This window comes from Centrocercus urophasianus, unplaced genomic scaffold (assembly GCF_019232065.1).
Source record: "Centrocercus urophasianus isolate 14NV4802_14NV808 unplaced genomic scaffold, USGS_Curo_1.0 seq_15, whole genome shotgun sequence".
NCBI lineage: Eukaryota > Metazoa > Chordata > Aves > Galliformes > Phasianidae > Centrocercus > Centrocercus urophasianus.
Window position 1 is genome coordinate 39,073,365 of NW_024884697.1, and position 16,193 is coordinate 39,089,557.

Consider the following 16,193-nt stretch of genomic DNA (forward strand, 5'->3'; position numbering starts at 1 on the left):
TTGCCTTGCCTTGCCTTGCCTTGCCTTGCCTTGCCTTGCCTTGCCTTCCCTTGACTTCCCTTGCCTTCCCTTGCCTTCCCTTGCCTTCCCTTGCCTCCCCTCCCCTCCCGAGCCTGGAATTTTGAAATTGTAACTGTATATGAGGGCTCCATGTTGACACACTGTTCAAATAATCTTTCCCCCTCCCTCTTTTCTTTTTTTTTTTTTTTTCCCCAAGGGACGCAAGAGTGAGGCAGAGAAGTACTTCGTGAAGGCAATTCAGCTGGATCCTACCAAAGGAAACTGCTATATGCATTATGGTATGTTTTAGACAGATAGGGTTTCCACACATATACCAGACTTGCTGTTAATCTCTGAGTGATTAAGGATTTGAAAAGCGCTACTGGCATAATACTTTCTTTAAAGGGCAAAAAACTAATCTACCATGTATAACTTCATCTCCGTTTCAATTTGTTAATAACCGCAGAGGGAGAGGTGAAGATTTTCATATCTTGCATAGCTTTCCCCCTGTGAGAGAATTTCAGTGTTGCTGAAATTGCTGGGAAAGGAGAAAGGCAACTGCTGCCATATGTCTAAGCTTCATGGTCTGGAATACCATTATTAACAGTTTTGGCCTAACTTTGCTGCTGGCCATGGTTGGGCAACTAAAGGTTTTACTTTTGTGCATAAGAGTTTTACTAGTCAGTGTGTCTGCATTTTGTTGAAGACTTATGGGTCCTAAATCTACATTCTTCCCAGCATCTTCTTGTCTTGAAATGGGTAAGTGTTACAAAAGGTTTTGACAAGTTGACTATGTTATGTCATACTAAGGCATGAATCTGTTTAAAGCACTCAGTTAATTTGACGTTATCCTTGTAAGTTTGGATTGTTTTTGCTAGAAGTGAAAAAAATATTTCCAGATGTGATTACTCCCAAGGAACCAAAAATGTTTAACTTTATGGACTAATTTTCACTGTATTTTAAAACTGATAATACATGAATCTATAAAAAATGCAAGTTACATAGTCCCAATTGGAAAATATGGAAAGAAGTAATAAATTCCAATATAGTTAAGGAAAAAGGTAGGGAACCACAGGAACTCTGCATATATCTTTGTATTCTGTTTTAATTTCCTCTTCAATTTCTAACTAGTGAATGTAATATAGATGAAAATGAATGGCCAAAACAGAAATTTAATCTCACATAATAATCGTATTTTTATTTTGTGTGATTTCCGTCTCTGAATTGCTCACACATTTTCTTTCTGTTTGGTCAGTGTTTCATAATTTTGCATTATTGGTTGTTTCAGTTAGTGATGTTATGTTCTATTCATGCCAGTGCAGGTAAATTTGATAAGCACATAAGTTCCATTATTTTGCTTGGATATTAGTATAGCTGATGGTATCTCAAAGTAATGAGGAAAAGCTGCAGTACATTGTTTCTTGAAATCCTTCTCAAGCCCCCTTCCAGCCTTACTAATTAAGAAATTATCTTCTGTGATCAGAAATTCTATTTGCATACAAATTCAAAGGTATGACTCAACTATCCATCAGAACAATTGAAGTTAGAAATGCGAATAATTTATTACAGATCTAGATTTTAGTCTCTTCTCTTTCATTACCTATTAACTTGCCTGTCTTTTCCTGAAGTATTCCTTATGTGTCATTTCCAGTTTACCAATACACTAAAAGCAAGGTTATTCAAATCATCATTCATGTCTGCTGTATTTTATTCTTCATTACCAGACTACAACATTAAAATAGTGTATTGTTTCCTAATTAAGACTATTCCCAAAAGCTTTAGCAAAGTTTTACTTTATTGTGCTGCAAGTAGAGTAAATGGTTTCCACGTACTTCTGCAGTGGTCATTATGGCAAAATAAATGAGATTCTGTTCTGCAAATTTGCAGTGAAAGTCAAAACTTGGTGAGTGTTTGGAATATACAGTAGTAAAATGTGATACGTAAGGGCAGTGGAAACAAGAAGTCTCACTGTACAAGCTACTGGGTCTCTATTGTGGAGTATTTTATATGTCTGTTGAATGCTAGTTAAAACTTTTCTTGTGATTACAGGATCACAAGAGAAGTTTTAACTTTTTAAGCTTCTGATCAATTCAAGGAATTCAGCAATGTTACTCCATGTTTGTATCAAAGTAACTATGAGGAGGATGGGCTTACATGTCCATGTAGTACAGCTGATCTCAAAATCTTGTCATTTCAGGCACGAAACATTATAAATTTCAAAATAGATTGTCATTGCTTTTCTTTTTCTTCTTTCCTTTTCTTCTTTCCCTTTCACTTCTTGTATTGATCAAGAATCTTTAGTGTATATTACCAGGGACATTCCTAATATTAAACAGGAATCCCTGGGGAACTGTAGGCGCATCTCTACATCCTATGTATTCGTTTTAGCACTTGGTCACAGGTATGGTCCATACTCTATGTGCCATATTGTTCATACATATATATATATATATTTTTTTTTTTTCTCAGCATGAATGTATTGGAATAGCAAGTAAAATAGTTGGCATTGATCCCTAATAAAACACATACCTCACTGAACAGCCAAATGGAAAGAGCAGTCTATTGGGACACAACAGCATGTTGGTGGGGTAGCATGAATATTTTATTATATGAAGATTATCCTCCAAATGCACATGTATGCACACAATTATAGTGTCTGCTCCACGGGTGTGTGTATGTTCTTTTTGACTTCTAAGTTTTTGGACTTTATTGGAGCTATCTGAAATGACTGTTGATACACTGTATCTTTTAAGAGGCTTACACTTCTATTATAAAGTTCTTTAATTCAGGCCATAAGCCAAAGCTATTCTTAGAAGATATGATTTTGTGCAGGAGTCAGCTTATTTGTTCCCATGAAAATTGAGGTGAACAGCTTCCTGGATCTCCTTGGGATAATACCACCACCCGTATTTCTGTGCTCGAGTTACAAACAGTTTCGTGTAGGTAACTTGCTCACTTTGGATTTCAGTGCATTTAAAGCAGTGTGTCCCAAACTCAGTATAGTTGGAGAAGTCTGAAAGGAAATCTAGTGAAGAGTCTGAAGAGCTCCAAATCCCTCTGCACTGCAGACGTTTTGCTGCTTCAAATCATATGAGGAAATGTCTCTTGCTGCAGTGACCAGAGAGCAAGGCAGCCCCCTCTGAGACTGAAATGCAGGTAGCACTCTTCTGTGCACTCTTTTTTTCTCCTCTGTTCTTCTCACATGTAATTTATCTGAACATCTGAACGTTGTCCACAACCACTGTCTTACAAAGTGTGAGTCTTGATGGCTGATATGATATAAGCTACTCTGGCATAGTACACTGCCAGAAACATCTAGCAGATGGAAGAGATAAAATGCATATCAACTGGGAGGAAGAAATGCAGTGGGGTAGAGTGGAGAAGCATCAGTAAAATTTTATTTGTTTATTTTTAATTATCTGGCAATGAAAAACCTTTGGGTTGGATTTGTTTGTTTGTTTGTTTTTTATTTTGCACAACCTACATGCTTTTAAACAAAACACTGTATGAAATTATTTCAGGTATAAGATTTGATTTTTTTTTTAAAACTTAAGATTTTTAATTGGATATTTTTAATACACATTTTCTGTTTAAAAAAGCTTTAAAGTCATCAGTTTTGATTAGACCAAGTTGAATTTAATAAATGCTTATTTGTTTTTGAACATCAGTTTTCTTCTTAGCTGTGATGTATATAATGTGTACACTGTTCACAGTGCTGAAGCTTTGTGCCTTTGGTCTTCATTGCCTGAAGAACAGCCTAGGAAAACTTTATTTATCTCCCAAATATGTAAGGAAAATATCTTCTGAAAAGTGTAATAATGAAAAATGAAATGTGTAAGTTATATTGATACAAAAGGGAAATGTCAGCTATGACCTAGCAATGAAATTTTAATGATTTCTTTAAGAGCTTTGTGCCAGTGGAAGAAATGTCACCTAAGATCATAGGAAGTTCAGTTCTTCATCAATGAAATGAAAAAAATGACTTTGCAATTTGTAATTCCAGTGAATGAACTATCCATTTCAGACTGGCAGATTGATGAAGTTCAGTATATGCTGACTAATAAATGAAACTGAGTTCCTGGGTCTGCTCTTTTGGGAACACCAGATGCTACATAAAGATTGTGTGTTGAAAAATTAAATTCAGTGATGGGGTCAGGGCCAACCAGATGCAGTATGCCCATCACTAAGTTTCTTTGCCAGCCTTCCTAGTATGCATGCAATGAAACTTTCTGTAAACAAAATGTGGAGGGTGGGTTTTTTTTGGGTTTTTTTTTGTTTTTTTTTTGCTTTTTTAAACTATGTGGGAATATTAAATATATCATAATTTTGCTGGGAAGCTATAAAAACAAGTTTATGATACTCAAACAATGTATTTTTGTGGACCGTGTACTTTCTAAAGAAAAAAATCTCTCCATATTGAGCATACAGGGCCATCAAACTAAGATGCTTGAATTATGTCTTGTACCTGCTCCTACAATATCAGTGAATGTTATTCAAAGAAGACAGGATTTGCAGGTCTAAAACAGGCAGAGAGCTGTAACTTACTCAAATCTTCCAACCTTTCTGCTCCCAGAACTCTCTCCAATAACTTCAAGAAAATGTTCAGCTGCTATTAGCATAGACAGTATTTCTTCCAAAGGAAACCAAACAAGAGGGATGTAGTAGAAATTGAACTATCTGGAAGAATTTGAAGTCTTGCTTGCATTTTTCTTGGCAGCTGTGAATAACTTTAATGAGCATGTGTATAAACTTTCAAGTTCTTCTTGCTGCTCTTAGGCTGTTGCTATCATACAGCATTCAAAGAAGATTATTACAACCATTCTAATCACTATTTATTACAAACTCCCTTTAGAACCCATCACTGAAGTGGAATGTAGTGGCATATTTCCAAGCAGGTTAGGTCACTGACCCTAAATGCTGTGGAATTTACATGTTTCTGGCTCTTCCCTTGAGGTATCCTTAAATGTAATCATTTTGACATCCTGAATACATGGTAGACTCTGCTTCCTCAGCACAATACACTAGGCTGCTCAAGAGATATTGAATAGAAATTTTAGATCAGAAGCATTGCTAGAAATATGGCTTTATGCTTCTTTCATGCTGCCAAAATTTGGAGTTTCTGCAGAAACTGAAAAGCTTGTGGTGCAAACATCCTCAGAAGCATTTTTATTAATGATTATATGTTTTGACCTATGATTGCAATCTCATTATGAAGATTTTTGAAGAGAGAACGTGGAGCTGCTACAGAAGTGTAACTGGATAAATCTTTCCCCTCCAAATATCTCTTTTCCAAATATCATCAGGTGTCTGGGGAATGATATAGTGTCTAGAATCTAGATTAGAATGTGAAAAAACATCAGATCCTCTGTAGTGTAATCAATTTTATGTTTCGTTGAGAGCTTCTAGTGATCCAGATATGGCTACAAGCTCAAACACCAAGTCTCAAAAGCTCACGATTTATTTTTTTCTCTGTTACCTCTGGTTGTGCTCTGGATGACATCCAATGGTATATTTAGCACAACTGCAACAGATAAGTTTTTCAGACAAAGGAAAAGACATAGAAAAAGGACTGTTTCAAGACAGTGCAGATACCGATGTTGCACTGGCTTAGACAGTCTTTTATACATCTTATTTGCATGTAATAGTTTTCTCAGAAGGAAACAATTGAGAGGATAGGCTCCCCAACACCCCTTTCAGCAAGAAAGGCAGAGAGCAGCTTTATATAAGGGTGGAATAGGATATAAGAAGCAATAAAACAAACTGGAAAACTGCCTTCATTTTTGTGACTCTGATGTAAGTTCCCTTTGTTTATTCTGTCACATCCTACAAATTCAGTGAGAAATTGTCTTAACAGGAAAGCAGGATCTTTAGCGAACATTTCCTTGCGCTGGAAACTGCTCATTCACAGCCAATGAATCTGTTCTGAAACTCTTGAAGGAAACACTTACATTAGGTCATGTCTGTTGACCTGGCATCTTGCGACGTTGATTCATCAGCTGCAAAGTTTTGGATATCAACTCAGAAAGGAGATCTTTTCTCTTATTCCATCCACAGCTATTGAAACTTTTCAATTTAGAGAAATACCTGCATCTGCTCCTTTGCTTCTGATTGCCACAGAGTTAATGACAACTTCAGACATGGTCCTGCCACTGTGCCAGTGAGAATGTAGTTCAGTTCTCAAGACATGATCTTGTAGCCTTTATGTATGCTTCAGATGACAAAATGCATTAGCTCACCCAGAACATGATACCTATTTTAGTTTATGTTGGAACTCAAAGTGCTGTGAAAACACCAACAAATATTTGGCTTCATATCCTCAGCATTGAATGTGCTGAAGGTATTGCTAGTGACATTCATTATAAATAGATTCGATACGTGAGTTTGTGGTGTTGATGTATCTATCTCTCAGGTTAAAATAGCTAAGTCACTACCATGGAGAAAAATCTTTTGCATAGGATAATATACAAAAGACTTGATGACAAAGGTATATCTATTTTTTAAAAAAGCAAATGTTAACAATTCCCTATTATGGTGGGACTTGGAAGATCTTTTCCTTCTTATTTGGAAAACAGTTTACTTAGTTTTTCTTGCATTAGTAAAGATATCGGGACAAGAATATAAATTATTGAAGTTTGAATAAGAACAGAACCAATAGAATTCAGAGATTATTCAGAGTGAGTTGTTTTAAAAGCAGTGTTAGCAAGATGCACTCTTTTAGAAATTCTCCTTGTTTTGGTACAAAGTACCTTTGACTGCTTGCCAATGAATAAAAAAATAGAAAATTTGAACCAAAGAAAGATCGATGCAACATTCAGTTTTATCTAGTGAAATAAAAGCTCGTAATGCCTGTAGGGCAGAAGTTGATAGGAGAGAGATTCTAGAGAAAGGCACTAATGTCCTTGTGCTCTTAACATGAAAGATATTTATGCATAAGCATATCCCAACCAATTAATATCTTCTATATTACAACAAAGTAACAGAGCTAGTCATTTAGATGTATGGCTTCTAAATGGCACATGTCTTAACAAAATGCTTTACAAATGTTCATGATCATTTTAGAGAGGTTGTTACACAGAGTAGAGCTGTCCGCTTTCATCTCTTTGGATGAATATTTGTTAAAAATTCTGGCAGAAGGTGAAAGTTAGGGTGGTGGTGGTTGTTGTTGTTTTCCAACTACTAGGAAGTGGAAACAATTCGTAAAAAGAAAACTGAAATTGAATTGAAAACCTTTTTATGTTATTTTTCAGATACATGTATATTGCCTCATTTTTTTTCCCAGTCAAATGTGGACTCAAAACCGCTGTTGATCATTTGAAAGAAAAAGTTTGAACAGTGCTGAAGGTGTAGGATCCTTCAGTATTTATGCTGTTTCTGAGGCTTGAATATTTTAGGGCTTAGAAAAAAATAACGTCTGAGAAGATAACAAAGCATTGAATCATCTTCTCCCAGAGGTCTTTGAGAAATCTTGGCTATGCATTTACACTCATCTCTGTGCTATCTAGTAAGAAAGATGAAAAATTATATTTAAAATAGTAATGTTGCTCCAGACAGAGAACAGTATTGTTGAAGATCACACCTGGACTATGGATTTCACTTATTCTAGTTAATGAGAACTATTAATTTCTTGAAGGAAGAAAATCTTGGAACAAGAGCTTCTAGAAAACTGTTTTCTAAAAAAACCTGGTTCTAATTCCAAAAAACAGGCTGCCATAATTTATGTTGTTGGCAAGAGTCAGATTCATGACACCTGCAGTAAGAACGCTCTGTACGTGATACTGGGCAGTATCTCACAAATCATGCAGTTTGCCAGCAACCTCTCAAAGGATAAAATCCTACACATAAATTTAGACCCACACAAGTTGTTCCTCAATCTAGAGGCTTGTGGATGAGACTTACTGATTCACTTTCAGGATCTAGCCAACACTTTGCCCTGGTAGTGCTCTTCTCTTAAGAAAACACATCTTTATAGCTTTGACAGGAAAAGTTCAGAGGTCTGTTTTTTTTTTTTAATGAGGAAAGCACAACACTAACCTGCCAATCTAGTTTATTCTTGAATGATCTTTGTATATCATTTTATAAGAAACTAATGTTTTCAAAATGGGTTACCACTACTTATATGCTGTAAATCAAATTTAAATGTGTGAATGAATTTGGTTTGCATTTCAGGAGAACCTGTCAAATTTCAATTGTCAGCTGTAAGTTTCCACCTGATACCATGTCTGGCTGGGATGAAGTTAACCTTTTTTCCTAAGTTATAACTGGATGATGCTGGGTTTTGAATCTGTGACTAAAGCAGCATTGATAAACACACTGGTGTTTTGGCTCCTCCTACTCTGACTGGGAGAAGTAAGGACCAGCTCGGATGAATGACCAAACTGGCCAAAGGGATATTCTGTGACATACAGTATGATGCTCTGTGATAAGAACTGGGATAGTTGCAGAAAAAGATTTTTTGGCTTCTAAGGTATCCTTTGTTCAATGAGTGGCTGGACATTAGTCTGCAAGTGAGAAGTGGTGAGCAGTTTCCTTTACTTTGCAATTCCCTCCCTCCCCTCTTTTTTCACATATTAAACTGTCTGTGTTGAACCCTAAGCTTTCTTCCTTTTTTCTTCCTATATTTTTTTCACCTCATACTGCTGAGAGGTGGGATTGAGTGGGGGAGTGCTTGGCAGTAAGGGGTAGCAGCCCACCACACATCTGTTATGCACTCAGGTATTGATTTTTCATTAGATTGAAAAGGTGACAGAAGAAATTGTTTAATCAGCAACCTCTGATTAAGTCACCTCTACTCAGGAAATGATAGGGATGGGTCCTTTCAGGGGGTCTTCTCCTTTTCTTCACTGTCAGGATTCTGTAAGAGTTCAGATGTAAGAGGTGCTATAGTTGGTTCTACTGGGTGCCATGTGTCATCTGCTCTTTACCACTTAACATGAGTTATTGGCAATGTTATTAATCCTGCGATATGGAAAGAGACTTGTTTATGGGAATGTGTGGTCCCAGAGCGTTTCGCTTGTACTTAGCTGGGGTCATGGATAAATTGCAATTTGTTCTAGTTCGCTTTGGTAAACCTGTAGTAAAGGTAATCTTTTAATGTGCTGTGTAATGTAATCCTATTATAGAGGCATGCTTAAGAGGTCTAATAGCAAACAGGGCAAATTTTACTTTTAACAATTGAAAACATTCATTTATAGCTGTTGCTGACATTTCTCGTATGTCCATGTAGATTAACGGAATGTATGCATCCAAAGTCCTAGAAAAGGCTATTAAGATAAATAAGGTTTTAACTAGCAATGCACTTGCTAAATGTAAATAATGACCTTCTCTAAATCAGCCTTCTTGTAGAAATCCCAAAGTATGTAGGAATTTCATAATATTTTCAGTGATATGTTGATCTTATAGACCTCTTAAAGAGCTAAAAATTAACCAAGTGTGTTTCGCTTAGGACTGCCAACAAACCATTAGTATTAGTTTGAAATGGTTTAAAAAAATGTAATTTAGAAATTATATGGATGAAGTGAAATAATTTTACTGTCTTAATAAAGTAAATCTTGATTCAAGAAAATCATTGATTAGATCACATTAAATTGAGCATATCATCTACATTCTACTACGTGTAGGGTAGTTATAAATATATATGAGATAACATCTTGGTTGAGGTCCAGTGTTGAAATGTTTCATACAGACAACGAGAAGCGTGGTTCTAAAGATGGACTTGAGTAATTTTTTGTCGAGAACAATGAAGTTTTTTTCTACCCATGTGGAATTAATTGCCCTGATGATCACTTGAGTTTATTTGTGGGTTTTAAGCTGCAAAATATTTTTCCTAAGTATGAAGATTTTTTTTCAGAATGATCTTCTAAGGCTGACTATATCTTGAAGTCTGAAAGATTCTTTTTCTCACCTTCTTGCTGGATGTATAAATAGCCCATCCAGTTATTATAATCTTGTTCTCCTAATTCCATGCTTTCCATTAAAAAAAAAAAAAAAAACAACAACAAACTTAATGTTAACAGTTTAAGGCTAGTTTGCTTTGGCATAGGCCCAAGATTAGTATTACTCATCCAATTCATTTGTTGAAAGAATCGGAATGTCAGTTGTTCAAGCTTATTTCAAAGATTTCTCTGTAAGGAATTTAGAAAGTCAACCCAGATTAAGAACTGCCTATTGTAATTAGAACACTTACTTGCGTGGGAATTTTCGAATTCATATTGGTGTTTGTCTAATTACACATAAAGTAAACCCTAAAATGGTACAGAAAAAAATAAGAGGAAATAGGAGAAAACTTTTGGCATTTGTTTGTCTTCTTGTTGCGAGGCAGGAAAACTGACATTTTCTCCTTTTTAAGAGGCTCTAATTAATGGTTTAAGTGATGGTTTCTAATTCTGAAGTTCAATTACTTTTTTATGATTCAAACTGTTTTTGTATGTTGTTTTGTGTGTGTGTGTTTCTCCCCTTCCTCCTCTTCATCTTTGTCACTGCTGTTGATCCATGTAAGAAAACCTCTTTGGAAATTATTTGTTTCTGGAAACAACACAAAGCATCATTATGCGTAAAAGGATGGCACTTATTTGAGTGTGGATGTAACTAAAGCAAGCAAGGCTTATGCTACAAATGCAGTAAGGCATTTATTTTATTGTTTTCCCAAGACTTTTTATACATCTGAATAACTAAGACAGGTAGCTGCCTGAATAAAGAATCTCTTGCCAAGTTGAAATGCATCCATAGAGAAAAAGCAAAAATCTATGAAAGCTGTCTTTCATCACTTTTGGTGTTGTGGTAATTCCTTCTGCATGTGTGTTCATTGTATCAAGCATCATTGGATTCACTGTGGCCTCTATAGACCTTGCTAGCTCTAGTTATGTGGATTTTCTGCATATGCTTAAAACGAGTATCAAAAGAACAGGGAATGTGTGAGGAAAGGAGACAAGCAAGAAACAAAATCCCTCACTGTGAGAAGAAACTATTTGTTCATGGGCTGCTGTCCCTGAAGAGACTTGTGGCAAGTGATGGCCTTGTAGACTTTTGGTTGACTGATCTTACTTTGTAAAAGTAAGATAAAATAAGGATGGGATGCTGGAATGTGTCATCACCATACTTTAAGATACGTTTTCCAAATACGTTATTTAGACAAAGTCTAGACAGCTGAAACCCTGTGAAATGTCCTTGATCCAAAATAACACATTTTATAAAGTAAATGTGAAAAAATCATTAAATGGAACAGAATTAAGGTGGCTGGAGTGTCTTCCAAGGCATTTTCTCCTTCTTCAATGAAAATTCATTTTTATGGAGTTCTATTAGATGATATGTGGTTTTCTTCCAAAAGTACTGTACTTCAGTTAAAATTTGGTTCAAATTACATTATTCATTCTTTTCGGTTTTTACGTGGTCTAATGAATAAGATTGTGCCATCATAAAATTCATTAATGTGATTTTAGATACTTTCTAAGTTTTTTTACAGAACAGATAAGGATTATGTAGGAAACAAGACAGATCTTGCATGTTGTAACGCAGAGCAAATCAGCAAATGACCAAACACTGAGTGTGGAACATCCAATTTTTGAAAAATGTGTATTTCACATTTCACTGTATTATCTGAAGCATCATATATCAGTTGGTTTTTATGACATCAACCTCATGTTCTCCATTGCAGGTCAGTTCCTGCTAGAGGAATCCCGTCTGATCGAAGCAGCTGAGATGGCAAAGAAGGCAGCTGAACTTGATAATACGGAATTTGATGTTGTTTTCAACGCTGCCCATATGCTCAGGTTAGTGTGTTTAAATCTAATTCAATTTTCTCTTCTGTTTTGGAGGAAAAACTTTTTACAGTCTTTGCTTGTATAGAGTTTGTTGCTTTTTTTAAAGCCCAGCAACTGTTGTCAATAATTCAATATTGCTGATAAAAAGAACTTGAATGAAACTGTTGCAGAATTTAGTACTATCTCTTTCTGGTTTCCTGAGCGTTTATAATTTAGTACTTTTAAAATTTCTGTTATTCACAAGCAGATCATTATTTTTCTTGCACAGAAGAACACTTGGTTTATTTTGTGAAGAACATTATGCAGACTTTTCTTTCATCTGATCTTTAAAGTTTTTAGAATACAAAGCAACTGCAAAAAATAGATTGAATCTGATCTGGATGTAACTAGAGAATACTGGAAGTGACACATTTTTTGCTAGTGTCAACAGGGAACAGTATGATGGTTTGAAATCTAAATATCCTCAAGCTAATGCTTGAGGATACTTGAAGCTACACAAGAGGAATTAATATTATCAATATATGTGATTCAATACATATTCTTATATTTAATTATATATTTTATATAATTATATATATTATATATATTACATATTTATATGATTATATAGTCTTATATTTAATTATGTTCTCTTTCTGAAATTAATAAAATGTTAGACCTTTTCCTTTCCTTTAAAAGGAATTTTTTTTTCCTTTTAAAGATGGCAGATTCAGTAACATTGAGCTTCTGCCTGCACATTATCATTAATCTCATATTACTGTAATAGGTATTCTCCATACTTGTTTTTAGGATAACTATTATCTATTGTGTGCTTGACAGGTGTGAGAATACTTAATTTCATTTAGATTGTATCTATGCTTAGAAAATATATGAGAAAGGAAATAAAAAACTTACTTAATCAGCACAAAACTGTTATTTAGGTTATTTCTCTAATGAAGATGTGTTGCTTGGCTGTAATTTTACTATTGAAGACAGTAAACAAAAGAAAATGAAAATTATATTAAAACAGAGGTAGAATCAGCTTCAGCCGAGTGGCCTGTGTTTCAAAGAGAGGTTTCTATGCCTCTATATTTCTATACCTCTTCTATTACCTCTATACCTTGAATATTTCTATAGGATTTTGAAATCAGGGCTATTTGATCTTGTTAGGTCTGTATACTTGTAGATTTCAACCAGTATTTTGCTGAGGGGTTCTGAACAGCATTCTCTATTTAAAATATTTAAGCAGAATTAAAAACCTGAAAATGGCAACAACAAAACAGTCTCTAAACCAAAACTCTAAAAAAACCCCACCACCACCAAAAAAAAAAGCCCTGATAGTTTAGCTTAGCTAGAATCCTTTTGTGCCCACTTGGGATGTCTAGTTGGTCTAATTTTTCATTTAAATGTACAGCTTTCTTTGTGGAAGACTGTAATGTCCTCTTAATATGCTCTTGGAGTCTCAGCTGGTGTGGATGATATAGCAAGGTTCAGCATGGCAAAGTCAAATTGAATGCTGCCAAGTATTTCCTTAAAACCACAGGCATTATGATTTGATTCATTTTTGCTGCTCATCTTGTTTTATTGCTATGCTTAGCAATTTATTCAATATATTACTTACATAATAGAAATTAGGCAAAGAGATTGTCCATTGGGTCAAAGCAACTACTCTGGGACAAAGCAACTGCAACTCCATTATGAGTCTGGAGGAAATACTTTTCAGAATACTTTGAATGAAGGAGAGCTGAGGTGATTCCAAGTAGAAAGCAGTACCAAAATACAAATTAGTAAGAAGAGAAACAAATACTCAGAGTGGCATGGAGTGAGAAAGCTAGAAACTATGGTACCGATGAATGCTAAGGAGAATCATAAAAGAAAAGCTGAAATTAGTAAATATAACAGTTTCATGTAGGCAAGCAACTGCTATTGAGGTACCTCAGCTATAAAATCTGTTTGGTTAGATTCTTAGTGGACTGCATGTCTTTGAGGTAGAAAATATAGAAGTTCAGAAGGCATGGAAGTGAACTGCCCTAAGAGAGAAGTGATATGCTTTAGAAATGTATTATGGATTAAGAAGCAGAAATTGATGTTGGTGTGAGTGATGCAAGGTGTCATGAATGTCAGGGAAGATAACAGCAACTCAGAATTTTTTTAATAAATCCTGTTCTTTTTTAATTGTAATCATTCTCAATGCTACATTTTTTAGTTAGGAAGCTTATCATCTTTCCCTCCTGTCAGAATCCTGTTTCCATCATTACTAGCACCACAAGATTCAAAAACATGTAGTTGCTTATTTAGAATTGCAGATAAATTCTTTATAATTTGGGTTACAGCTACTTTAGATGAAGGATGATAACAGAATTCCTTAAATTTCAATTTATTTTGTACTCCACTAATTACCAAATTTTGAATATTCTGAACAAGGGATAGACTGATCTTTACTTTTTTCTTTTTTTTTCCCCATAAATTTGCATAGTAGTTGTCTGTAAAATTTGTTTTCTTGACAAATTTGTTCTTCAAACAGCTTGATTCCAGGGCCATATAGCTGTTGTGGAGGTGATCCTTAATATAGTAACTGGTCACATGTTTTACTTTCAAAGTATTTGTTATGCTTATAGCCTCTATTTGAAGCCTTTCAGCAAAACTAGATACATTGTAATGGAATGTAGTGAAGCATGTATTGGAAATGTCTTATGTTGGCTGGAGCTTCAGTGATCGTGTATTGACAGTGCTAAGTTTCAGTTGAAGGTCAGCTTCTGTAAGATCCTTTTCCATGAACTAAGGATGATTGCCTTTAGAATGAGGAACGGGACTGTAGTGAAAGCACCATACTAAGTAGAAACAGGAGAAAGTGCTGTGTCATAAATTTCAATTTACGTGCCTTGTAGCAAGTACTGAAATTTGCAAATATGAGAATTTTTTTCCCAGTAGTTTCAAGAGCTTCCTGTGCCTAGCAGGAGTGATTCAGAAGCATGTTGAATGAATATTTTCAGATGTTCAACTGTTTCTAACCGTGACAACCACTATGTTGATGCATGTGTAAAGTAATTTAAAACAGTTCACAGGTATCAACTGGGTTCTACTCAGCGCAAAGTCAGAAAGCGGTTTCAGCCTGCATGTGAATTATTAAGAAACTTCAAAGAGTTTATCCATCCTCCCTTTTTCCTCCCAGGACCAATCGCTGTCTGTCAAGATGTGTTGATTGAAATTGCCTGTTATGTGTTGTGTGACTATGTTTAAAATTTGGGTGGATGGGAATGTAAAATCAAAACGCAATGTAATCACTGAAACATGTAAAACCTCATATGTAACAAACATGGTAAAATCTCCAGGTATGAGTGCTCTACGACTGATACTCTTTGAAGTGTTCTTGGAAGGTGAAGAAAAAGGGGGAAAAAAAGAAGAAAAACCTACCCCAGTCTGTGTTGTATTCGTTTTCTGGTTTTTCACTTGTATCATAGAAATGCATCTATAATCATGTAACACCCACAAATACCCTGAAGAACTCCTGTCCTAGGACAGGTAGCTTGTCATGCAACAATTACGTATATGTATGTGAGTGTGTGTGTGTGTATGTTTTTCCCACCCACGATACCATGATGGCTTCATTATTGTGATAGAACAATAGCAGAAGATACCTATCTTGCCTGACTGGTCATTTCTAAATATTTGTCATCTTTCTTAAGATGTGGGAGACATTGGGCCAGTGGCCACAATGATTATTTGAAGGGAAATTAAGAAGCTGGAGACAAAAGAAGAAGAAATGAGTTTGAAGGAAAAGATAAAAGGGCCCACTGTGACAAAAAAAAAAAAAAAAAAAAAAAAAAAGAGGGAATGAAGATGTAATAATTTAAGTTATAGGAGAATGTAGTTGTTGTCTGTGTGAAAGGAAGAAGAGCAAAGGTGGGCTAATAGTGCTTCAGGAACCATGAAGCTCAGTCCCATGGCTTATGTGTTCTAAGTTAAAAAACCCCTCTTGGTGTGAGTAGTTGCCAAAATGAGAACTCTTATGTAAATTATTTCCCTGAATCAAGGAAACTGATTTTTAAGAAATCATTGTATTCTCTGTTTTCTTTCTTATAATTGGATAACAGTGCACACAGAAATAAACTGCACTATTGTATAACATATTGCTTAATAATTTGCTGTTAAAGTATGGCTAATTACAAAAGTGTGATAAATATTCATCTGATGAAGACTGGTACACGTGTGTTTCTGCCTTAGATGAGTATTAGGCTTTCTGCAGTACTCTTCAGTGTGCACTAATACCTTTTCAGAGCGAAGAAGAAAATAAGGCACAAAAATGTTTGTAATGGATATTCTGAAATGCAATCTAAAAGATTTCCATATTTCATGCATTTGTTATGGTAATATGCTTAAGTAGTGGGAAATGGTTGCAGTAATTTTTTTAAGTGTGCTTTTGTATATGGAAAAAAAGGTGTAATTATGTTGTTTTTT

General features: G+C 35.1%; 1 protein-coding gene across 1 annotated transcript in view; it reads left to right on the forward strand.

Annotated features, from left to right (window-relative positions):
- TMTC2 (transmembrane O-mannosyltransferase targeting cadherins 2) overlaps positions 1–16,193 on the forward strand; it is a 234,499-nt gene that overhangs the window by 196,469 nt on the left and 21,837 nt on the right. Inside the window, exons 9-10 of the mRNA XM_042815952.1 lie at positions 218–299; positions 11,651–11,765. Of these exons, the coding sequence (XP_042671886.1) occupies positions 218–299; positions 11,651–11,765 (197 nt within the window). The remainder of the gene's footprint in view (positions 1–217; positions 300–11,650; positions 11,766–16,193) is intronic.